Source organism: Eulemur rufifrons, chromosome 28 (assembly GCF_041146395.1).
Source record: "Eulemur rufifrons isolate Redbay chromosome 28, OSU_ERuf_1, whole genome shotgun sequence".
Classification (NCBI taxonomy): domain Eukaryota; kingdom Metazoa; phylum Chordata; class Mammalia; order Primates; family Lemuridae; genus Eulemur; species Eulemur rufifrons.
This window is the reverse complement of record NC_091010.1, coordinates 7,018,547-7,044,726: the sequence shown is the minus strand read 5'-3', so window position 1 is coordinate 7,044,726 and position 26,180 is coordinate 7,018,547. Positions and strand designations below refer to the sequence as shown.

The following is a 26,180-nucleotide window of genomic DNA, read 5'->3' as shown; positions in this document are numbered from 1 at the left end:
TATTTTTAAAAATGATTCAGAATCATTTTCTGAAAAGAACTTATTGAGAAAATGAGATAAATAAAAAGCAAGATGTGTGACTGCCTGATCTCAATTTAAAAATGCATGCATGAAAATCGTTAAGTACACCAAATGTTAGCAGTAGTGACCTCAGGGCGATGGGATGGCCGATGACTTTTCCTCTATACATTTTTGTATTTTGTGTTACTTTGCATACAGCTCAGTGCAGGGCTCTATTCTCTCGGAAGCCCCACAGCCTGCCCAGGCTGGGTTGCGTCCATCCATGTGTCCCTGGGATGGGGCTCACGTTCTATCGTTATAGTTACCACGTACTCCTCCGATGTCTTGAAGAGAAAACCTTTGCATGTTCGTCTTTATTTCTTGTACTTAGCAGAGTACTGAACGTGGCTGATAATAAGTGTCTGTTGGCTGAAGAAATTTAAGTCAGCAGAGAAACGCATTTGCTAAGTTCAAACATCTGCAGCATTTTGCTTCCCAGAAGGTTGAAATCATGCTCTGGCCTCCCTTCCCACTTTCTGCGCAGTTTGGGCATTTAATGGATCAGATCGTTGATAAAGTTGAATTTAAGAAATGTATGTATATGAACAGGGCTTAGCTATTGAGATTTAAGAAACTTTTTGTTTTGAAGTTATTGCAGATTAACATCCATTTCCAAGCGATCGTACAGAGAGATCCCTGTACCTGATTTCTCTCAGTGACAGAGTTTTGCAGAACTGTAGTACAGTATCGCAACCGGGACATGGACATTGACACAGTCCAGGGCCAGAATGTCTCTGTCACTGCAAGGGACCCTTCTGGCCAAACTCATTTTCCTCCCATCCCCAGCCCCTCCTGAACCCCTGGCAGCCACACTAATCTGTTCTCTATTTCTGTACTTTTGTCATTTTGAGAATGTTACATAAATGAAATCGTACAGTGTGTAACCTTTGCGGAGCCCTTTTTTCCATTCAGCATAATTCTCTAGAGAGTCATCCAGATTGTTGTGTGTGTCAGTAGTTTTTTTTATTGCTGAGCATGCCACAGTGTGGACATACCATACTTCGTTTCATTGATCACCCATTCAAGGACATCTGGGTTGTGTCTGTTTTGGGCTGTTGTGTTGCTGTCGCTACCACACAACAGGGCTCAGGAGGAAGCCAGTGCGTTGAGACAGCAAGGGTAGCAGCAGAGAAGGAGTTTAATATCGCGAGGCGCCAAGCAAGGAGGCGAGAGGAATTTTTCAAATTCATCTCCCTGAGAATGTTGGGGCCAGGGATTTTAAAGGTAATTTGGCAGACAAAGGGTAAGCGTATTGGGTCTGCTGATTGGCTGGGGATGAACTCACAGGGTTGGGGAAGCAGAAATTGTCTTCTGGACTGAGACAGTCCTTGGGTAGAGGGTCGCAGGACCTGTTGGCCACTGCTGTGGTGGGTGTCAGTCGGCTCCCTGCCTGCAGAGTCTGGGAAATATCCCAAAGACCAGTTTTAGGTTTACAACAGTGATGTTGTCTATAGGAGCAATTACAAATCTTACGACAGTCAGGAGTACATGGCTCCTAGGCAGTAAGCAATTGCAGGAAGGCAAGCGGTGAAACAGAGTGGCTGGTTAACTTTTAGCTATGCTTATTCTTCTGTAGAAATCAGACTTCTGCCACAGTTCTTGCCTTATGGACCTACATTACTTTAATATAAGTGGTTTCACTATCAACATACATGTACAGGTTTTTGTGAGAACTTAAGCTGCCATTTCTGTGGGACAAGTGCCCTAGAGTGCCATTGCAGGGTTGAATGGTTACAGAGTTATCGTTTAAGAAACTTCCAAACTGTTTTCCAAAGTGGCTGTACCATTTCACATTCCCCCCAGCCACATCTGAGTGACCCAGTTTATCCACATCCTTGCCAGCATTTGGTGTTGACGCAATTTTTTATTTTAGCCATTCTGAAAGGTGTGTGGGATATGTTTGCATTTCTCTAATGGCTAAGGAAATTAAAGATTTTCTCATGTGCTTATTCACTGCCTATATATCCTTTTTGGTGAAATGTCTCTGTATGTTTTGCCCATTTTTTCTAATAAGATTGTTGGTTTATTTTTTACTGTTGAGTGTTGAGAGTCTTTATGTTCTAGGTTCTAATCCTTTGTTGGATATGTGGTTTGCAAATATTTTCTTCTGGTCTGTAGCTTGATTTTTTATCCTCTTCATGTGGTTTACAGAGCAAAAGTTTTTAATTTTGATTAAATCAATTTTCTCTCGTTTTACTTACGTGGATGGAGCTTCTGGGGTCAGGTCTGGGAACTCTGCACCTCGTCCCAGATCCCCAGGATTTTCTTCTGTTTTTCCTAAAAGTTTTTTCGTTTACATTTTACATTTAGGTTTGTGGTTCCTTTTGAGTCAATTATTATATAATGTGTGAGGTTTAATTTTATTTTTTGCCAGTGAAAGTCCACTTGCTCCAGCACCATTGATGGAAGAAGCTGTCTTCCCACCACTGAGTCATTTTGCACTTTTGTCAAAAATCCATTGAGCATACTTGTGTGGGTCTATCTCTGGGCTGTCTGTTCTGTTTCTCTGATGTGTCTGTCCCTCCACCGCTACACAGCACCCCGATTACTGTAGTGTCGGGACTTCAAATTTCCGTTTCTGACTGTCTTGGTGCCAGTGCGTGCCCCCGCACCCGCGAGGCTGAGCCGCGTGCCCTTGCCTTTCAGATCTCTACATCTACGCCGCCCTCGTGTGCTGCCTCGGCATCCTCAGCATCCTGCTCTTCCTGCTGGCCATCATCTGGCAGTCTGTGTTTAGCAAGAGGAAATCCAGAGGTAAGAAAACGATAAGGTCATGTCTGGGATGTGAGCACAGCCCGACCACAGACAGGCGGAAGGTGCCGGGCAAAGTATCACTTTGGTGGAAAAATATATCGTGAGTCAGGGGTTATTTACCTGTGAGTGCTGAGCACAGCGGGCCAGAAGATGTGTTTCCTTAGCCTCTGCTCAAATACAGCGTGGCCGCTGTTGACAGAAACCCTTCTTGGGTCTCTACGGCCCCTTCCTGCTCTTATTCTCCCCAAAGAGGCTGTGGTGTCAGATGAGCCTGGGGTTGAATTATGGCTCTGCCACATAAGAGCTTTTGGACAAGTTCCTGAACGTTCTGAATTTCTGAAACGGGATCCACACCCTTTCCTTAGATGGAACGTTCCCGTGAGTGTTCCCCTGGCAGGCAGGACTTGGAAAGTGCCCCTTCCCATCTTTCCCTGTTCAGCCTGAGTGTCCCCTTCCATCTCCTTTCTGGCCAGTGTCCCTGTTTCCCTGGACTCTGTCCTCAGCCCCTTCCTGCCTCACGCCATCTTTCTCAGGGCTGGCGGTTCTCGTGACTGTCACCTCCCTGTGAACGCTGCCAGCCTTCTCGTGAGTCCCCACCTCTCATCAAGCCTCGATTTCGCATGTGCAGACCTCTTGTTGGTGGTCTCCTCTGAGAGCCCTCCCTGCATCCCCCCTTCAGAATCTCCAAAACAGCCGGGGACACTATCACTCCCCTGGTGACCGGGATAAGAGCTGAGCTCTGGAATTGGACTGACGGCGGTTCCACAGCACCTCCCTCGCTTACTGCGGACGGTGTGCCCCCTCTCTGCCTCTCCTTCCTCACCTGAGACACGGAAACAGCGGCACACCAGCCTCAGCGGTGCTGTGAGGTCTAAGTTACCAACAGAGACATGTTCAAAACCTTTAAGACATTCTAGCTCCTGGTAAACGTCCCATATTGATGTTGACATATGGTTATAATTATACATAATAATCATCACTATTAGCCCAAGGTCTTGGAGCTTGGAAGTGTTAGATGTGGTCATCTCGGCTTGAGGGGCCACTCCAACAGGGACTCCGGGCAGCGTTTAGGGAGGGGATTCTCGCCAGGGTATGGGAAAGGTTAAGGGACCAGGGAGGGAGGACACACGTCCAGGGATGAGCACCGACAGGAAGCTGTTTCCAGCCTAGACCTTAAGGGACAAGGGGAGGAGAGGTTCCTGAAGTGCGAGAGCTGGGAGCTGCGGCTTTGAGAGGTGTTGCCAGCAGGGGCCTTAGAAGGGGGAGTTAGTGGGGAGGGAGCCAGGATCGTGCATTCCTCAGCCTCTCTCTTCCCCACTCAGATCGCCCACCAGAAGTCAGAGGGCAGGGGAGCACAAAGGCACAGAGGCCAGCCTCCAGGGGCCTGAGCAGGGTGGGCATGGGTGGACAGGGGTCCAGAGGGGCAGCAGAGAACTCCTGCATACTTGGCACCATGCCATGGGGCTGATGCAGCCTAGGTCTCTCCCTCTGGAGCCCATGCCCTTCCTGCCAGCCTCTTTGCACGTCTCTGTGCTGTCCTGCAAAGCCAGTTCTGGAAGCCTCCCCCTCAAGGCCCATTGTATACACGCATAGGCATGGGCCTCCTTTCAAGAGCGTGCAAGGCAGGGACCACACATTTGATCCATTCTCCTTGGAATCTGGCTCGTGACAGATGCTCAACACATGGCGGACAAATGGGTTTGTTTCGCAGCTGCTTTGCTCTGAACGGGTGGAGTGTGGAAGCCACATAAGCACATTCCAAGCCGGGTGTGCTCTGACAGCACCTCTGCCTGGGCTCAGGGGTGTGCTAGAGAGTCTGACTTGAGCTACAGGCCCCACCGGGCCCTGGGCAGGGCCAGGGAAGCAAAGCAAGGCCCAGAAGTGCAGACTGGGGCACACAGGAGTAGCTGATGTCCTCCTGGAGGCCCCACAGAGAGCCTCCTGAGAATGGGGATGCCAGCTGCCTTGTCCCCGCGGGGGAGTGAGGGGGCCCAGATGGCCTTGTTGTGTCTGTGCATGGCGCTGAAAGCCCCCGGCTGTCCAGGGCTCCATCCGAGCACCTGCTGCGGGCCAGGCCCCGTGCTGGCTCCTGCATGTTCTCATGCACTCCTGGACGACAGCCCGGATGGCTCCATTTCACAGAGAACACAGCCGAGGAGCTCAAAAAAGTCCTGAAACCAGGCAGGGGCAGAGGCGAGGTTTAAGCCCAGCTTCCTCCCAAGCCTCAAACGTCGCCCACTGGGCGGGTGAGGGGGCGGCAAACTTGTTGAAGGAATTTTGCTTCATCCTTCAATGACAGTTGTTGCTGAGCTTCCTCCCAAACAGCTCCACCCAGCACCTGCAGCTCCCAGGGCCTGGCCGTGGTCTGGCAAAACTCCCCTTGGCAGGCTCAGGGCCGTCCTGCAGGGTAGAAGCTGCCCCGCTCGGCCCTAGGATCCAGGCACCTTCCAGCCACCCTGTGGGGCCGAGGATGGAGGACTGTGCATGGTGGCCTTGGGGTCCCCCTCAGCTGGGCCCCGGAGCCTGGGAACAGCACTGCCAAACCTTCGGGAGCAGGCCGTCCCCCCGGGAACCTGCGCAGGTGCAGCTTCTGGCCCAGCATGCCGGCCGTCCTGCCAGCCCACACTTCCCTCCGGCTCTGTGTAGCGAGGCCTTAGAGCCAGCTCTTCTGACCTCTGTCCCACCCACACCCCACTTTTAAAACAAACATTTTGAAATGATTTCACTACTACTACCTGTACCCCCAAATCAATTTAATGCTCTAGAAGTAAAGGAGAAATAAAAGGAAAGTAATTTATAACACAATATGACAAATTTTAGGATTTCACCTCTTCTTTTGATAGGTGTGAATTTCAGAGAAAAATAATCCTTTATTTATGACACTTGAAATAGAGGCTAAATTAGCACAAGTGTATGTATAGGAAGACTCAATATGCGTGGGACAGGGACAAGCACTGACTGGCACAGATGGGCCATCACCTCCAGGAGTGGCACTGCCCATCTCTGAGATGGATGGGACAGCAGGGCTGGTGACATCTCTTTCTCTCCCTGTGTCTTACCAGCAGGGCAGCCCGATCTCCCTACTTGATTGGTGGCTGCAGGCTCCATGTTGCCTAGGCTGGACGCTGGCCCAGCGTCACTCTCTCAACATTCTATTGGTTAAAGAAAGTCGTGAGGGCAGCCGAGGCTGAGGGCAGGGGGATGATGACAAGGAAGTCATGACCACTGAGGGGCCTAAGGATGGTGGTGCTGGGCTGTTACCCTGGCAACCAGCTAGTTCCCGAGGAGCATGCACTGTTTGTGTCTGGGCAGAGATGGAAGGGAGTTGGAACATGGGTAGCGATTCCAAAGTGGCGGGTTCCAGCAGGTGCCAGAGTGACAGCAGGGACAGGGCACATCTGTCCACATCAGGCTGCATCCCCAGAGGCTGCTGCTTTTGTGGGCCAGCTGCAGGTGGTCATGCTGTCCTTGGGGGCAGTCAGGCATCTGTGGGCCAGGCCATGTGATCCTCATAAATGACAACACTGAAACCCAGCAACACTCTTACAACTCACATAGACCATACTCTCACATTCAAGGCACCGCACCGTAACAAACTTGTGTCACCCGGATGGGAACTAGTAATGCATATGATTAGGCGAACACACTGAGAGCAGAGCTTGGTTCAAGGAGGACCCCGGCCTTACTAGGAACCCTTGCTGTATAGACGGTTTCTAGGTTTTCTGTGAAGATAAGTGTTTTTATGGGCTGCTCACACCCGTGTGTGCGAGAGGGCTGAGCCCAGCGCTGCTCTCCAGCTCCCGCAGCAGCATCCGTCTGGAGAGAGGAGTCAGGGTAGCTGGCCCCACTCCTGATGCAGCCCCAGTGGGACCCTGAGACAAATACAGCCCCTTCTGCAAGCCAGGGAGCTGCAGGCCAGCCCCTCTTCATTCTCAGCCTTCCTGCTGCCCGGGCCTCCCCCAGGCCTGGCGCTGCTTTGTTTCCGAGGGCTCAGCGTTCGCATGAGCGGGGGTTAATTGCACCCACATGGTGCCTGCCAAGCACAGGCATGCTTTCCGCCTCCCCTCCCGAGCTGTGGATCTCCGTCCCTGCTCTGGGTCGTGCCCAGAGCCTCATCCCACGGCCTTTGCAGCTCTGAATCACCCTGGAAGACACCGATCCTGGTGGCCCAGGGCCCAGCCCTTAGTTACCCTCGGTTCCTCAAGCACACTGGTTTCCAAAGGCCTTTGCTTCTTTGGGAATTGGTCCAGACTTGCTACTTTGGGGTGGCCCTGACAATCCTCCAGCCTCCTGTGTCTGAGCTTTTGGATGTACGTTTTCTCAGGCACACTGGAGCCGTGCAGGAAGAGGAGTTGCCTAACCACTTAGTACTCACGTGTGTGAGTTCCTCGCTGCTCAGTTTGCACTCCATGAAGGGACTCCCTGAGGCTTGTTGAACACCCATCCCTCCCTGCTGAGAGCCACTCTCTGCTGCCCTGAGAGGATGAACCAAAGGGCCTGAGGCCTTTTCTTCCCGAGGGACAAGAAGAGGGAGCTGGAGGCTGTGTCCCTTCACAGCCGGACTCAGGGGGAGGGAGCACAAAGCACAGAATGGGGGGCTGTGGACGAGGGGAAGCTGAGGACAAAGGGCTCATCGCACAGAGCTGGAGACACCTGGACAGCCCTGGCGCTCTCTCTGGCTCCTCGGCCTGTGCCGGCCTGTGCCCGCATGCCCGGCTGTCTCTCTCGTCGGCCCGATGGGCTCCCGTCTTTCCTTTGCGGGGGCTCGCCAGCCTCCCCAGTAGCCTGGTAAACAAAGTCTGGACTTAGAGCCTAGATTCACACTCCCTTATTTACAAGGTGGGTCTTCTGAGACCCCAAATAAATTACGTTCTGAACCCCCAAATTTTCTCACTGTAACACAGGACAAGGGTTAACTCTTGGGGCTGTGGAGACCTTTCCCGTCCTGGGCGTGGGCAGCTCCAGGGCCCCCTGTCGTGTGTGGGGTCCACTTTTCCTGGGCCCCGTCACCGTGGCAGCCCGGCGGCTCAGGCAAGCGAAGGTCCTTTTCACGCCGTCCCACTAGACATACAAGGTGAGCCACAGGTGTAATCTGCCTGTTGTTTAGTAGTCATCTTAAAAAGGTAAAAGAAAACATGTGAAATTAATTTTAATATCTTTTTTTAACCCACCATATCCAAAATATCATTCAAACAAGGATCAGCATATAAAGCTCATGGACGACATAGGCTGCATCCCTCTTTTCCCACTGAGGTGTGATCTCGTCATCCGCGCGTGGTCTCACACTTCCAGCACGCCCCCGTTGGGATTGGACACATTTTGAGGGCTTGATGCCTTGCTGGGGCTCTCGACGGCCACACGGGACAGTGGGTCTCCAGTCAGACCACGCCACGTGCTGGCGCTTTTCACTGAAGATGGGGCCACTAAGTGGCCCTTTGCACCAAGGTGGCAGGAGTTAGAGGACTTGCTTCTCCTTCTCAGCCCCCGCCTGGTGACTGAGAAGCGGTCCCTCCCTGCATCTGTGCTGGCCTGCCAAGCTGTCAAGGCAGGACTGTTCCAGAGGGGCTGGGCTCTTAGGCCTGGCGTGGCGAGAGCACAGGGCTGTGCGTAGGAAAGGGCGCAGCCCTGGTCCCGTCTCTCCCCGGGGAGATGCAGGCAGGGCGTGGGCTGGACGCTGAATGCAGGCGCTGCTTTTCCAGGCTGCAGGGCTCCCTGCCTGTGCTGGCCTGCAGGAGGTGAGGAGGACACTGTGACCCTACGCTCTGCAAATGCCCCTGGGCACTTACTGTGCATGAAGTACGATGACCTCATGTGGTGCCTGGGCTGCCACAGTCTTTGCTGAGTGTGGAGAACACTCGGTGAATAGAGCAGAAACATCCACAGGTGCCGTTGTTGCAGGGTCTGTGCAAGGCCTGGGGGTCAGAAGAGGGTGCAAGGGTGCGATGGCTGGACATGCCATCTGGGAGGTTTGACCGTGTGCTGGGGGCTGTGAGCAGTGGTCTGAGCTCGGGAGGAGGAGAAAAGGTGGGGGTGGCAGGGAGTGACCCAGGGCCTGCTGCTTCTTAGCAGGAGAGGTGAGAGAAACAGGCTTTCCTATAAAAGCCTCAAAGTTCCAAAGATCCTAAGACCACATTTAAAAAGAGCTGCACCCTGAGTTGTTTTTTCTGTGCAGGACGGTGCCTTGTGTGGAGCCAGAGGCTCTAGGTCACATGCCTGGGTGCAAGGCCATGGCCCATGGTGGGGACAGGCTCCGTCACACGCCCTTCATGGGCTGCTGCTCTTCCTGGTCCCCACCATCCGCAGTGGGTTTCCTCGGCCGAGCTCCCACATGCACTCCTGGCCCTGGAATCTTGCCTCAGGGTCTCTGTGTCTGGGGGAATCCAAGCCAAGCGAGGTCAACACGGTCACGAAACCAGCGCTGATTATGCTTTGCACACTTAAGGTGGCTGTCGCTGAATTCTATTTCTTGGATGCCCATAAGCCTCACCTTTGGTGTCCAGAGTCACTTTTGGTCCTACAGGCAGCCTCTCTTTATTAATTGGACCACCAGCCCTGCACACACCTGGCTGAGACCTTGGACTGTCAGCAGGTGCTGGCAGGGGTGTGTCCTCTCAACGCTGGCACTGGCTGGCATCACTGGGAGGCGGGCCCTTCTTAGGGAGCCCCCCACAGGAGCCCCGCAGCTGCTCTCCTGCCCCCCAGGCTGCCCACCCTGCTGCCCCTGGGCTAGACCTCTCGAAACACAGGTCCACTCAGGGGATTCTCTCGGGTCTCAGCCCCAGCTCTGCCCCGCCCCGCTGTGGCACAGTGGGCTGGCCGTTTCTACATCTGTAGGAGCCCTAACGTCAGCCGCCCTGGGTAAATGAGAATGGTGCGGAACACAGCCGGTCCTCCGTATCCGCGGGTTCCGCGTCTGTGATTCCACCAACCGCAGCTGGAAAATATTTAAAAAATAATAATAATAAATAATAATACAACAATAACAAATAATACAAATAGGAGACAATCTAGTCTAACAACTATTTACATAGTATTTATTTGCATCAGTAATCTAGAGATGATGTAACACATTGATTGTCACATTAGAAAAAAACTTTTCCCCTGGGGCCACGGTGTTTTACTAAAACAAAACAATCCTTTCTAATTTGTTAATTTTTATCATTTTCTGTGTGTGAGTTATATGCAATGCAATGCATGTTTTTAGAATTAAATTGTCAATATTAATTGTAACAATAAGAACATGAACAAGTAAGATTTTCACCAACCTTGCTTCACGAGGCCCTGGGGTTAAAACTAGCCTGAGTTACAATTACGAGAAACGACGGTGTTCTAGCACCTCTTATATTATCCTGGATAGAGCTTGAGCCCATCCTCCGAAGTGAGGTATCACAAGAATGGAAGAAATAGCTCCACATGTACTCGCCATCAAATTGGCACTAACTGATCAACACTAAGGTGCTCACACGGTGGTAATATCCTTCAGGGATTGGAAGGTTGGGGGTGGGTAAACTAATGGGCGCGGCGAACGTTGTAGGGGGGAAAAGCCGCACCTCAATCGTGGTTTGGGTGTGGCAAAGTCATAACATGTAACCAAAATGTTTGTACCCCCATAACATCCTGAAATAAATAAACAACAACAACAACAACAAAAAACTAGCCTGAGTTAAATACAACCCACATGGCGGTCAATGCGTTAAAGTATACAGGAGAATGTGTGTAGGTTGTGTGCAAATACTACACCATTTTATATAAGGGACTTGAAAATCTTCAGTTTTTGGTACCCTTTGTGGTGGGGGGTGCTGGAACGAACCCCCTGCAGATGCCGCAGGATGATGTGGTCACAGAGGGCTCTGGCCAGACTGCCCACCTTTTGTGGCTTCCCACGTGTGCTACCTCGCAGGGCTGCCATAGCGAAGTGCCACAGACTGGGTGGCTTTAACAACAGGAGCCTGTTTTCTCACAGTTCTGGAGGCTGGAAGTCAGAGATCAAGCTGCCAGATGGGTTGGTTTCTCCTGAGGCTTTGTAGGTGGCCGTCTTCTCCCTGTGTCCTCCTGTGGTCTTCCCTCTGTGTGTGTCTGTGTCCTAATGTCCTCTTCCTCTAAGGACACCGGTCATGTTGGATTGGGGCCCACCCTAGTGGCCTCATTTTAACCTTATTACCTCATTAAAGACCCTGTCTCCAAATGTAGTCACATTCTGAAGTACTAGGTGTTAGACCTTCAACATATGAATTTTGGAGAGGACATAATTCAGCCCCACACCAGCTGTGTGGCCTCAGGCAGATTTGTTAATCTCTGTGCTTCAGCATCCTCCACTGTAAAATAGGAGTAATGACAAGGTTATTATGAAGATTAGAGTACAAAGTTTTGGGCTTCAAACATATTTGCTTGCATACCTCCTAAAATAATTTCAAAAACTATGCACCGTTAATCGTTTTTTGTTAACATCTAAACTTTTTCATAAAAAATGTAAATTGTTACAAAGGTTGTAATTTCCAGAGCATTACAAATATTGACATCTTAAAAATGAAATGGTTACATCCATCTCTCTTATACATCTAAAAGTCTTGAATTTAATGACTGTCTCTGTTTAAAGACTTCTTGAGAAAAGAAAGACCCCCCAAACTTTAGCTGTTAGAAATTTTATATTGTCCCTTTTTCTCCTTGAAATTCTATCTTCAACTCACTTCCCCACAAAATCTTGTCCTACTTTAATACATCCTTTGTTTTGAAAGTTCTGTACTGATCACCCTGTTATACTTATCTGTAAGATAGTATGTGTGTACAAATTTACATTAACAATTTTTTCATTTCCTTATTCTGTAGGTCTCTAAGTATTAAAATATTTTTAGACTGAATTATCAATATTGCACAATTAATAAGCTTTGGAAAATTAGTATAAAATTAATCAAAATGACATAAATATGTCATAAATTTAGATAAATAATAAATAAAATTTTGTTGGAAATGCATTTTTATTGAAATGAAATTTTATTTTTATGTCATATGTCCTTATATGAATTTGCTTAGGGGTGGAATTCATCACCAACTCTATTCCTATTTTGTTAAGGATATTAGCTCTGAAATCCCTCATTCAATATACAAAGGGGCATGAATGGATGAAATTGTCTTATACCATGTAGTACTTTAAACTGCTTCTAAGTTGTACGTCAAAGACCACATAATGATCTGTCATCAAAAATGACAACTGAATTAGTCATTGTTCAATCACTGTTGAAAGCAAAATGTTGGCAACTTCCCCTGTTGTGGAAGGTTTAGGTGCCCAGTTATTAGTCATTTGCTTTATTGACACAGATATCAGTATTTTACATCATTTCTTGTTTGATGCCCACTGACATTTCCCTCCAGGACAGGTCAACAGAGGGTAAGTGAGGATGCCTGTGGGGTATGCTTGGAGTTTATGAATAGAAAAGGGTGGTGGTAAAAAGGAGCAGGGGAAGGAATACAGCTAGGCAACAGGCATGTTCCAAAGCAACGATTTCTTAGGGAAGAATACCGTGGACGATGAATATCTAGAAATTGATTCCCTTAAAACTGTTCTTCCAGAGTGTACCCAGGGGCTGTGAAAACCCTAGACTGAAGGCCACTGATCCGTCTAATAAACTTAGAATAGTGTCAGGAGCACAAGAAACGTTTGATAAATACCAACTCTGGTGGTTATTGTTGCATCTATAAATTACCTAGCACATAGTAGGTGCTCAGTAATGGAATGCAGAGCGTAGGTATAAATAGGGGGTTGGACCAGGTAAACTGATACAGCATCCTCTGAAGCTGAGGTTCTCTCGGACTGCTCTGGAACCTGCATTGGTCACCTGCATGCCAGATCACCCCAAATACAATAGCTTAAGAAAACCATTTTATTTGCCCACAACCCCACATGTCAGAGCTTGGGCTGGGCTCCGTGTGCAGCTCGTCTCCTGGTCTCAGCTGGGGTCAGTCACACAGCTGCAGTCGGCTGGTGGATCAGGCACGGTCTGGCTGCTCTGGGGCCTCAGCTGGAATGACGGTGTCTGATCCGTGCAGTCTCCTCTTCCAGTAGGCCAGCCAGGCTTCCTCATGTGGTGGCAAGAGGGACAGTAAACCTCAGAGCACAGGTGCCTTTTATGCCTCTGCTTGTCACACACTGGCTAATGTTCCCTTGACCACGGCGAGTCATGTGGCCAAGCCTGCAGTCAGTGTGCCTGTGCGGGGGCTTATATGTGGGTATGACAGATACCGGGAGGCGTGAGTCGCTGGGTCCACTGATACAACGATAGACCACACAACCCCAGCCTCCCCTGATTGTTTTAGCTTTACCTCTTCCTTTTTTTTTTTTTCTTATTTTTTATGGAGATAGGGTATCATTCTGTTGCCCGGGGTAGAGTACAGAGTCATCGTAGCTCACAGCAACCTCAAACTCTTGGGCTCAAGCAATCCTCCTGCCTCAACCTCCCGAGTATCAGGGACTATAGGCGCATACCACCGTGCGCCGCTAATTTTTTCTATTTTTGGTAGAGATGGAGTCTTGCTCTTGCTCAGGCTGGGATCGAACTCCTGACCTTAAGCAGTCCTGCTGCCTCGGCCTCCCATCGGCTTTACTTCTATTTGAAGTAAACTGAACTGTGAGCCTTAGATTGGACACTTATTGGATAAAGTACCTAAGTATTCTTATTTTTCCTCTGCAGCCAGAATCCCTTGTTTTTCCTCAAGGAGAGCTACTGTAAAAGGATGCCTTGCTCCAAGACTGTTTTCCCAAGGGCCTCTTTTTAGTCCTGGAAGAGCATTAATCAGAGAATGCAACCCCATTTTATAATGAGGATCTTCTAAGTGGAGACAGGTTGTCCCATCTGGCCCCAAGAGGACTTTCTGGTGACTCAGGGAGAGCTCAGAAGTTGGGGGACCCTATTACTCTGGGACCCTTCAGGTTAGAACCCAAGTCAACCTGCTTTGGCCAAAAATGAACATTTTGGGTTATGTAACCAAGAACTCTGGGGTGTATGGCTTGGTGCCTGGCTAGCTCCAGGGCTGGAACAATATCAATTCACTGTGGTGTCCGTGCTGTACTCCCACAAAGAGAAGTACAGAAGCCCTGGGAGTTGGCTGGTACAGCACCACCACCCGAATAACACCTAGGTCCCTGCATTTGCTGGTAATTCCTGGAGCATATACATGTGGAGTAGCATTGATTTACCATCTTTTATTATTTTTCCTTTCACAGTGAGACATTATTTGGTGAAATGCCCTCAGAACAGGTAAGAATATTTTCTTCCGTTTTTCAAATGGAGCTCTTTGCTATTTTATATTCTTTTGATATTACTAAGAAATTGGTTAAATTTGTATTTTTACCTAAAAGTCTGCATGTTAGTCCACAAATAAGCCTAAAGATATGTGTTCTGCATGCATTTGCATGTTTGCAGAGTCCACAGTCTTGTTATCACCCCAGAGAGTTCAGAGTGCACATGGCTCATGCTTACCAGACACGCATGTGGGAGGTGGCTCAGGTGTGGTCCTGCAAGCCCCTCCCCTGCTTAGGAGGGGCTTGCACTTTGATACCTTTGACCACAAACACTCCTGATCCCCTTCATCCATGCTGACTTGTCCTATGCCCCACTTTTAGCTGGCGGGAGGCTCCTCACAGAGAACATAATAATTATAGGAAATACTGCACACTCAAAGCATTTAAAAATTGGAGACTTCAATCCAGACAAGATGGCATAGATCAACTTCTTCCTTTTCTTCTCCACTAAGCAAAACTATAAACACTAGAAATAACACAAGAGACCATCAAAGGACTTTGAAAGGTAGGCAAAGACGGTAAACTGACTTGGATCCCAGGACTGGAGAAATAGCACAGATGCAGGGCGTCTCATGTTTCCCCATCCCACAGCAGAAGGTGACCCAGACCCATGTTTCCCTACCCCAACCTAGCGACAGAAAACATCCAGGTAAGCTCCTTCCTCCCCTGGATCTGATGGGAGTTCCTTTGAAGATCTCAGATGAGCCTAACATCACCAGCAAGGAGGGGAATTGGGAGCGCCTCCCACAGTACCCCCAGGGGAAGGCTCTTCTCCCCTGCCAGGCCTGACACTCCTACAGAGCCAGCAAAAGGAACCTAGACACAACAAGGGCCCAGTGAGGAAGCTGCTTCTTCTCTGTGGGCCTGAGTCTTCCCTTCACAACCAAGAGACATCTGGCTTCCCAATCTGGGGAAATCTCCTCCACCCCTTCAGGCAGCACTTGCAGGGAGGGCCCAGCAGCACCAGATAAACCAAACAGACCAAAATAATACTATAAAGCCTCTGAAAATGAAAAGATCATTGGAACCATAGTCCACAGAAACAGGCCAGGATTGCATGATAAACCTAAACAGGGTGACCAATTACAAAAATAAAAGATTCAAATAGGACCCAGGGCCTCCTAACAGGATACTATCAAAAAGCACTCTTCATACTAAAACCACAAAAATCACATTTTGAATGAGAAAATAAAACTGACCAGATCAACACTAAGATGAATCAAGTACTGGAATTATCTCACAAGGATTTTAAAGTAGTTGTCATAAAAATGATTCAATGATCAATTACAAATTCTCTTAAATGACAAAATAGAAAATCTCAGCCAATATAGAGAAGTTATAAAATAAACCCACAACAAATGGAAATTATAGAACTAAATAGTACAAAACAGAAGTAAAATCTCACTGGTTAGGCTCCATAGTAGAGTGGAGATGTCAGTGAAATGTCAGTGAACAGAGAAGTTAGTGAACTTGAGGACAGATCAATATAATTTGTCTAATATGAACAACAGAGACAAAATAGACTAAAAACAAACAAAAGATGAACATTCCTTGATTACCTATGGAAAAAAAGATCTAACATTCTATTATTACGGTTTCAGAAGGAGAGGAGAAACAGAGTGGAATGAGTATTGGAAAGACTATTGGAAGAAATAATGGCTGAAAGATCACTCTACAAATTTAGCAAAAGACAAAGATCTATAGATTTAAGAAACTGAATAAATGCCAAGCAGGATAACCCAACAAAATTTACACCAAGACACTTTATAATTAAACAGAAGACAAATTTGAATGACAGTGCATATTAAAGCATATATCCTCAGATTCCATGGAAAGCAGGAAAAAGTGGCACATTTTTCAAATACTGATAGAAAAAAATTGTTAATTGCAAATTCTATATCCAGTGAAACTATCCTTCAGGAATGAAAGGGAAATAAAGATGTTCTCAGATGAACGAAAACTAAAAGAAGTTGTCACTAGCAGACCTACTTTAAAACAAGGCCTAAAAGAAATTCTTGAAACAAACAAACAAAAAATATCTTGAAGCATTAGGAAGAAAGAGCAACAGAAAGAGCAAAAACATGAGTACATACTGTAGGCTATTCCTTCCATGAATAGTCATGAGTTTTAAAAATCATATTTGATGATTGAAACAAAAATTATAAAACCATCTGATGTTTAAGACAATGCTATTTAAAAGTGAGAAAGTTAAAGTGACCCAAATTAATAGCAAAAGTCCAGCAAAGGATGGAATATTTGTGCCAGTAGACTGTGGTAAGTCACGTATGTTTTGTAATGCTCAAAGCAACCACTAAAATAACTGTAAAAAACAAACAAATAAAAAAAAAGCCACGTTCAAAAACACTATAGAAAAATCAAGATAGAATCTTAAAATATATTCAAGTAACACAAAGAAACACAGGAATGAGAACCACAGAAAGCAAACAGAAAAAAAATGTTAAGATGGCAGTGCTATGAAAATTGCTAACATACCATTTATTTTAAATGTAAATGAAAATACATCTATAAAATCAGAGACTGGCAAAGTGGATAAAAAACATGACCCAACTATAGGCTGTTTACAAAAAATTCACTTCAGACACAGTGACACAAGTAGATTGAAAGTAAAAGGATGGAAAAAGATATACCACACAAACAATAAAATAAATCAGGAGTGGATATACTATATCTGATAAAATAGACTTCAGGGGGATATTAGATGATAAAAGGATGAATCCAACAGAAAGATAGAGCTCCTAAATGTGCACACATCAAACAATAGAACCACAAAATTAAAAAAGCAAAAACTGAAAGATCTGAGAAGAAATAGATAAATCTACAGTTTTAGTTGTAGATTTCAATACCTCTCTTTCAGTAACTGATAGACTTCCTGTAGACAGAAAATTAGCAAGTATATTTAAGATGTAAGCCAGTGGTCCCCAACCTTTTTGGCACCGTGGACCAGTTTCATGGAAGACAATTTTTCCATGGATGGGGGGTGGAGAGGTGGAGGTGGGAGGGTGTGGGATCCTAGCTCAGGCAGTGATGTGTGGCCCAGTTCCTAACAGGCCACCAGGCCACGGACTGGTACCCAGCCACACGCTCAACCAACAGGACCCAACTGCTACCTAGTAAACACTCCAACCAACGATGGAAGAACACATTTTTTTTCAAGCCCTCATGGAACATTCATCATGATAGACCATATCCTGGGCTATAAAACAAACCTAAATAAATTGAAAAGAATTAATATCATACAGAGTGTGTTCTCTGACCACAGTGGAATCAAATGAGAAATCAATAACAAAATAATAGCAGGAAAATCTCTAAACATGTCAAAATTAAACAGCACACTTTTTTGTTAAAAATAACAAGCTGATTCTGGATTATATATGTAAATTTTGATAAAGAACAAAGTTGGAGGACTTACACTTCTTGTTTTCAAAGCTTATTCTAATGCTACAGTAATGAAGACACTGAGGTATTGGTACACATATGAGCAGAGATCAGTGTAAAATAATTGAAAGTCCAGAAATAAATCCTGAACTTTATGGTTGATTAAATTTTGACAAAACTGTCAGGACAATTCTAAAGGGAAAGCATAGTCTTTTCAACAAACAGTGCTAAGACACTTGGACACCCACATATAAAAACATCATCTGAGACCGTTGCCTCACATTATCCCCCAAATTAACTAAAAATAGATCTTAGAACTAAATGTAAAAGCCAAAAGTACAAAAACTATAGAAGAAAACAGAAAAAAATCTTTGTGCCAATGAGTTGGGGAAAGTGATACCAACCACAGGATTTAAATGAAAGAATTGATAGAATTAAAAATCTTTGCACTTCCAAAGACACCACTAAGAAAATAAAAAGATAAGCCCCAAATTAAGAAAAAATACTTTCAAATCAGATAATGGGTAAAGAACTTGTTTCCAAAATATATAAAGACCTCTTACAGTTCAATAATAAGAAGACAGATAACACAATTAAAAACGGGCAAAAAAGATTTGAACAGATATTTCCCTAAAGAAGATAGACAGATGGCTGATAAGTATATGAAAGATGTTCAGTATCCGTGATCATTAGGGAAGTGCAAATTAAAACCACAATATGGTACCACTGCACCCCTACTACAATGGCTATAATCCAAAAGACAGACAATGCCAAGTTCTGGCAAGGAGGTGGAGAAATTGGATCTTTGTACATTGCTGTTGGGACTATAAAATGGTGCAGCCATTCGGGAAAAGAGTTTGTTGGTTTCTTAAAACATGTAACTTACCATATGACCCAGCAATTCCACTTGTAGGAATCTACCCAAGAGAAATGAAGGTATATGTCCACACAAAGACATATATGCAGTTGTTCAGAGCTGCTTTATTCACAATAACTGGAAACTGGAAACAATCTAAATATATCTGACAGCAAGTGAATGGGTAAACAAAATTTAGTATATCCACCCAATAACGTACTACTTGGTAATAAAAAGGAACAGACTACAGCTACAGGCCGAAACCTGGATGAACCTCAGAAACAGTGTGCTAAGTGAAAGGAGCCAGATGCAAAAAATTACTTATTATATGATTCCATTTGTATGAAATGCCTAAAAAAGGTAAATTTATAGAGACAGAAAGTAGATCAGTGGTTTCCTAGCGCTGAGGGTGGGAGTGAGGGTTAACTATAAATGGACAAGATGGAAGTTTGGGGGGTGACATAAATATTCTAAAACTGTATTGTAGTGATGGTTGCACAACTTTATAAGTCAAAAAACTATTGAATTGTACACTTGTGGTCAGTCAATTTTATGAGGACATCAGTTATGCCTCAATAAAGCAGTTTGTTTCTTTTTTAAAGCATGTGTCCCCATGAGGCCTCAAGGACTAGGGTGATGCTGGCAGTTTGGACTTGGGTGATGGGTGGGGCTGGTCAGAGCTGTGGTGGTCAGCCTGCCAGTGTATTTGGGACCTGCGTCCCGTGACGTTCGTGTGTGGCCCTGTGTGGCTAGCAAGCAGCGTCTGGTGACTTGGGCCCCTCCTCCTTCCCCTGCAGTTGCCCCATTCTGAGCTGGTGCTGAGGCTGGAAGCGCAGCAAAGACGTCATCTCAGCCTGGTGGGCACTGGCGTTTGATCTCCCCCAGTCCTGGGGTACTCGTGGTGGGGATGACCACAGAGTCTTACTCCGGCACTGCTTCCTCCTCTGCCAGCTGTGCTGAGCGCTGTCAGTGAGGTGGGTCGGGGGCCTGAGTGGCAGTTCTCCCCCTGGGCATGTCTCCCGTGGGGTCGGCCCACAGATCTGCCTCTGGAAAGCCTGCTTTTACTACACCTGCACCCAGGATCCTGCTGGGGCCAGGCCTCACCCCCATAAACCTGATAACAACCTTCCGACCAACTTTGCTTCATTTTTCTGATTAGAATCTCATTCCTGTTCCACTTCATGCAACCAGATTCCCTGCCATAGTGCTGGCTAGTGAGCTGGTCAACTCCTGCCTGTACACCTGGCTTTGGCCTGAATTATGCCTCTGCAGCCCAGGCAGTTCCTCCTGTCCCTGTCATGCCAGGGATCTCCCAGGTCCCAGCACCCTCAGCTGTCTGCCCACCCTGTGCTGCCGCTGTGGGTGGTTGGGCCCCTGGAGCCCTTCCCTGGCCTCTGACCACTTCCTCCTGGGCAGAAAATGCAGGACCGAGGCAAGATGCCCAGGTCAGAAACCCTCGGGCAGAGGAGGGGGAGGGCCTGCAGAAGAGGCCACGTGCTGGTGCTGAGGCTGTGGTCACTGAGAGGGGAGCCTTGCCAAGTGACCAGAGCAGAACCTGGAGACTCTAGGGAATTCCATGACTTTCTGAGAGAAGTTCAAACAGAAGGAAAATAAATCTCATCTTGAATGTGCATTATCCCTGAGGTTGGAAGTTGCCATCTTCTGGGAGGGGTGGCCCTGACCTTTGGGGTTGAGAGACCGTTTCTTTCCCATGGCAAAGCGTTCTGAGCACACAGGTCCCAGCGCAGAGAGAGATTAAATGTGCCCTCCCCGGGGAAAACAGCCGTGAGAGCAGTTCTACGGCCAGTATGCAACTGCTCCGAAATGGGCCAGAAAGTCAGATTTAAAATGAAATCTAGCAGTTGCATGGAGCTATGAAGCGTTACACACCACAACATCTCAGCCGTGGACTCGGATGCCTGCCTTCCCGCAGGGCAAGTTCACGCAGGTTGTGGAGAGGTTGGAACGGGCACGTGCAAAGGCGGTTCCCAGCCGGTCCATCTCCTGGCCTTGCGCTCAACCTCTCCTTCTGGGGTCGAGTCATACAGTGCTTGCACATGGGGGGCGTTAACGTGGACACCGTGTTACCTATGCCCGTAGCAACTGAAGTTATCCAAGCTTTCCTTACCTTTTCTGGTGCGTATCCACTCTCACAGGTGATGCAGGATCTCCGAGTGAAGGCAAAGATATGATTTCAGAGAGAATGTAAAGATATATGCTTCCGACTTACAGATGTAACTCACATGGCTTCCTTTTCTATAATATGGAACAGCAGCAGCGATGAAAACATGTATTCCCTCTATGGAAGGCCGTCTGCGGTGATGGGGCGGCTCAGTGCAAATCCAGTCCGTTCTCTGACTGCTGTGTTTTCCTTCCTCTCTGAAAAATGGGGACAACACACCTCACACAGAGCATCATTTGGAGGATGAAATGAGGTAGTTTGTGTAAAGTGCTTCCAGCAGCACCTGGTGAGCAGTGAACTCCATGCAGATGATTCTATCGTCGTTCAGTCCATACTTACCGCATGATTCTTTTTTGTGGGACAGCTTGCAAGGCCATAGAGGGAAGAAACGACACAGCCTGTGCCTTAAGGTCCCTGTCTAAGGGGAGACCTAGAGGAGGACAGCTGTGGCAGCTCCATGCTAGGCGTGCCCACCGAGCTGCCCAGGCACCCAGAGGACCCCATCCTGACCCCGAGTTTTGAAGGATGAGGCAGAGAGTCCCAAGTGAAAAGGGATGGGGGAAGAGGACTTGCAGGGCTGGGGAGGGAGTGGCACCCCAGGGGGAAGACCTGGGGGCTGCAAGAACTTGGGCTGTGGGGGTGAGAAGCCCTGGTGGTGCAGGACGGAGCAGCAGGAGGGTGGCTGGGCCAGATGCCAGGACGGCAATCCTCCCGTTAGTAACAGTAACCAAGCTGCACTTTCACTATTAATAAATGCTGCATCCTGAGCAGAGCACCAAGCATGGAACACACAACATCTTCTTCACTCTTCACAACAGCCCCATGAGTACGGGCTGTCATTGTCCCCAATCTACAGATGAGGAACCAATACAAAAAGAGTGTGAGCATGTGCTGAGGTCCCCTCACCCAGGAGCAGTGCAGCAACCCAGGGAGGGGTGGCCACCCAGGCGATCTGGCTCCAGGGCCAGCGCACCGTCCCAGGCGTGCTGGGAAGCTTGGACCTGACCGTGAGTGCTTACGGTGTTGGCATTCACACAAGCAGGCAAGGGACCGATGCTGCAGAGAGTCAGGGCTGTGGGAGGAGAAGTGGGCGGGCAGAATGACGGATGCTGGGGATGGCTGCAGCAAACTGCAGGCCCGACTGTGTGAGGTCCAATGGCCTTGCATCAAACGCATGGATTTGTGAATGCAGATTGAGTGGGCTCGACTATGACCTTGGTATAATCAGCTCATGCCAGGGCTCTCCTGGACACATGTCAGAGCCTAGGGCAGGTCATTCTGCCTCCTGAGGGAGAACCTTTAGTCCCAGTGGATGCTGAAACTCTGAACCAGGTTATGCTGCACCCCAAGCATTTTGTTGTTTGCCTGGTTTGGAGCCCACATGGACACCGTGTGCCCTCCTTCCGCCACGTCCACCGAGCAAGCAGGGTGGTGAGGACGGGGACTGCAGGTGCAGGCACATGCCTCACTGGCCACCTCCTTCATGCACACCCATGGTCATTACCGCCTCGCCATGTCCCCAACCCAGCACTCAGGCCCAGGTCCTCTTCCACAGCTGCCAGGCAGGGCAGGCCTGAGAGGGGGATTCCTGGCAGAGTGTAAAGAACATGCCCCTGTATTCTGACAGCCTTAGCCTCGGGTCAAGCCATGCCACCTGGCAGCTTTGTGCACTTGGGCCAGTCACTCAGCCTCTCTGGGAATGTTTCTCTCTCCACAGAATGGGCATGGGCTTCCCTGTTGTCCCTGTCGCTCAGGGTCACCGTGAGAATTCCATGAGAGAGCAGTGGTTGTGGACCAAGCCTTCCTAATTGCTCACAGAGTGCTTGGACTGGTGCAGCTGAACTCTTTATGGGATTTATTTCTAATCTTCATAAAAACCCCTCAAGGCACAAATTAGTCTCCCCAGACTAAACATGGATGAAACTGCCAACCGTTAGCTAAATGGCTAGCCCTGTATCATTTACAAACCTTTTGATTCCAGGTGACAGAAAAGCCAGCTCAGATGATCCTGCCCAGGAAGGGACTTTCCCAGGTCCCCTAACTGGGGACCCTGCCATGGGTGGACCTTAGATAGTTCTGTCCAGAGGGACACAGGGTCCTCGCCCTTCTCTGGGCAGTGCTGCCTCCAGGTGGTGATGGGACCTCAGGCCAGGCCGGCTCCCCTGGGGCAGGCACAAGTGCCAGCAGGGGTTGGCGTCGTGCATCCGCAAACGGCCTACACGAACAAGTCATCTCTCTTCCTAACCAGCAAACACAGCTGCGCACCTCCCTGTTAGTGGACCAGCCTGAACCATGTACTAAGGTTGGGGGCAGATTGTGCCCAGCAGGGGCTGGGGCCAATCCCACCCAAACACACAGCCTCACCCCTGGGTGGGGTGGATGCTGGGGAGGTCACCCCACTGACGTCTCCTAGACATTATGATTATGACCCAAGACCGGAACCCAGTGTAGCACCACTAAATTTTAAGGAAGTACCTCCTGATCTCACCAGCTATCGTATAGACATTTTAAGCTCAGACAAAAACGCCAGCCTGGCAAAGCCTCTGCCGCGGACTGTCGTGGTAGCAAAATGCAGAGGAAGAGCTTCCCTTGGCGTCTGCAGAATCTTCTTGTGTGGCTCTAACGAGGAACTTCTTGGGTGATGTAAACCATTTATTATAAGGGGCCATGGGGAGGCTGTGGTCAGGGAGACGCCTTGGCAGCTACCTCGCAAAGGAGCAACTTTTATTCTGATGCTGTTCAGAATATGCGTGCAAAATGTCACAGGGCCAAAGCAGCGGAAGTATTGCATTGTGACCCTGCTGGTCTGGCCATCCTTTCCAGGAGTGCTGGCTCTGGCTCGGGTTGCAGAGAACACTGCCCTGCCCTGCTCCCTATGCGAGGACTCAGAGAGCAGCATCCGTGATAATAATGCTTCCCTGGCCTGCTCGCTAAGGGTTCTGGGTCTGGATCTTCGGCCTGACAAAGACACCTTGTGTCCCTGGCTGTCTCAGTTCAGATCACAGCAAATCCCTCTGGAGCAGAAGCAGACAGCTCTGTGCCCAGGTTGAGGAATGAGACTTAACAGACCTCGAGGTAGCATTTTGATTCGTAATTCATATGTCAGGGTGCAAAGATTGCCCTGGGCCAGAGGAAGCTCCTGGTGTCTGTGGGGTCCTTGGATGTATGAAAGCCCCTTGGCTCGCACGGTCAGCTGCGCCTCTAGCATATCCCAGAGAGAGGCCTGTATTGGAATGGCCGTTTGATGGCCCAGGGTCGTGACAGGGAGGGATGAGGACCTGTGATGCCATAGGTGCTGCCCCAGGGCACAACATGCATGCGCTTTGAACTCACATTGGGCCGTGAAAGCAGGGTTTGGCGGGATATGCAATTCTTAATTATGATTCTGTTCTTTGGTGGAACCAGCTCCGTATGCTGTTTTGTGCCCTCTCTGCTCCGAAACACTCTTAGCGCTAGAGTGGAGGTGCAGAGTTTCTGTGTGGCTAGCCCACTGTACCCAGCCCCATTTTGTCAGCTGATGTCACCTATGCCAGACAACGTCCAGGACCATGCTCCCACCACCCACTCTACCCAGGGTGGCCCTTGGTCTTGGGCGCTGGCCACAGCTCCAGCCCCTAAGACCACAGGACCTGGGTTGGCCTCTCCTCTTCCCACCAGGGCAGGGATTAGAGCAGCTGTGACAGCACCAGGAGTTCCCCATCCTGAATTTAATACACTCTTACAATGCAGTGGGATGTGATGTCACCTTCCAGTACCTGTCCTTTTGGGAGCTGGTGTAAGCCCCGAAGAGCCACGTGGATCAGGATCTATTGATCTTCTTCCTGTCCCAGTTTTCTTGTTCTCTGTTGCCTGGGCTGGGCCCAGTGTCCTTGCTTCAGGGCCAAGGAGGCAGGCTGACTTGGATCAAATGCCACGTCCCCTGCCCAGCTGATAACCTTTGGGAAGGTCTCGTTTTCTCCTCTGGGAAGGTCAGAGGTTATTGATATCAAGCACTTTCCACAGTGCTTTGCACAGGATAGGCACAAACATATTGTTAACTTTAGTTTCTGCAAAATATGTTGCTCAGAATCTGTCCAGTGCCTTACAAAATCCAGGTTGCCTGCTTCTCCTGGTGTTCTGGGGCAGCTGTCCATTGCTTGGGTTTGCGGCCCCTCCCCCATGGCCTGCCTGGCCTGGCCTGCACTGGTCTTGTTCAGCACTGCTGTATCTGTGGGGGCATCTGTCAAGGGGAGGGCATGTTGTATTATCCTGGGCAGAAAGATTTGCTGATCAAGGCCTAAGTTGAAACTTTCAGCCCTCCCACAGGGCTAAAACATGGGCACCATGAAATACCCAAGCAATATCATGGTAGCACCATGAAGTGTCCACACTGCACCCACATGGTAGAGACCAGGGTCAGTTGCTATTTAGCCATGTCAGGCCCCATCTGGTTTAGGCTTTGCTATCTCATCTGACCCTCATAATAACCCTGTGAGATAGACAGCAAGGATGAGTCTCCTATTTTACAGATCGGGGGGTGGAGGCCCAGGGAAGTGAGTGACTTGTCCAGGGTTACCTCTCCCGTTAGATGGAAGCAGCTTTAGTGCAGGCCTTCTGCCCCTTGCCCAGTGCCCATTCACCGAATCCGGCCTACAGCAAGGGCTCCGCACGTGCTGCCTCCTGCCCCGCCCATGCTGGAGCCAGGGAAGCAGCCTGCTCAGCAGCGCAAATAGCACCACTCTGCTCTTGCACAGCTCTCTCATTTACAGGAGTTTCCGGCCCGGCCTGTTTTCCCCCTTTCTTGGTTTGACTGGCTCCAACAACGCCCGCTCTGTTGTGTCAGAGACAAAATACAGCCCTGTTCCAACTCAAGATGTAGAATAACATTTCTTATAAGTTAATCATAAGGGAGACTTTCTTAGTCAAAAATTTTTACCAGCCCCGCTGGCTCAGTGGGAGAAACAAGATTCTGAGGGAAAAATCATCTATCGTGTGTCATTGTGGTGACTCATTGTCTGTATTAGATCAGATTGTTGAAATATGAATTGGAACTAAATTTAGTTTAGTACAGTTTTACTGTTTTGAAGGAAAACCGTGATGACAAAGCAGATTTTTTTCAGCTTACTGAAATCCCTGCGCATGATGGCGTAAGTTCTTATAAAGGATGTTCCAGCATCTTCCATTTTCTATTAAAGAGCTAAAGAATTAAATCCAAGTAAAGAGAAAAAGAAGTGGAAATATCATTTGATTTTCCAGTGTGTGAGGTGCAGTTGGGGAGACTGTCCAAGCTCAGAGGCAATAGAAGAAAGGAAAATATCAAAAGATTTTAGCAAAAACAAATAAAACACTGTACATTGAACAAAAAGCCAAAATTGAAAGGCAACTGGGGAAAATATTTGCAATAAATATGTCAGAATGATGTAAAATTTGCATGCACATCTGTAACAAAAATTTAAAATCAATAAATAATAGCAGAGGATATCCATACACCATAAATGAGGAAAGTCACTAGACAAACATGGGAAATGTTTGTCCTCACTAGGAATCAGAAAAATGCAAGTAAAAAAGAGATCACATTTTTCTTTTCTTTTTTTTTTTTTTTTTTTTTTGAGACAGAGTCTTGCTTTGTTGCCCGGGCTAGAGTGAGTGCCGTGGCG

The 26,180-nt window shown here is 48.2% G+C and overlaps 1 protein-coding gene across 1 annotated transcript in view; it reads left to right on the top strand.

Annotated features, from left to right (window-relative positions):
- VSTM4 (V-set and transmembrane domain containing 4) overlaps positions 1–26,180 on the top strand; it is a 92,211-nt gene that overhangs the window by 33,430 nt on the left and 32,601 nt on the right. Inside the window, exons 4-5 of the mRNA XM_069460622.1 lie at positions 2,707–2,814; positions 14,033–14,066. Coding sequence (XP_069316723.1) covers positions 2,707–2,814; positions 14,033–14,066 — 142 coding nt within the window. The remainder of the gene's footprint in view (positions 1–2,706; positions 2,815–14,032; positions 14,067–26,180) is intronic.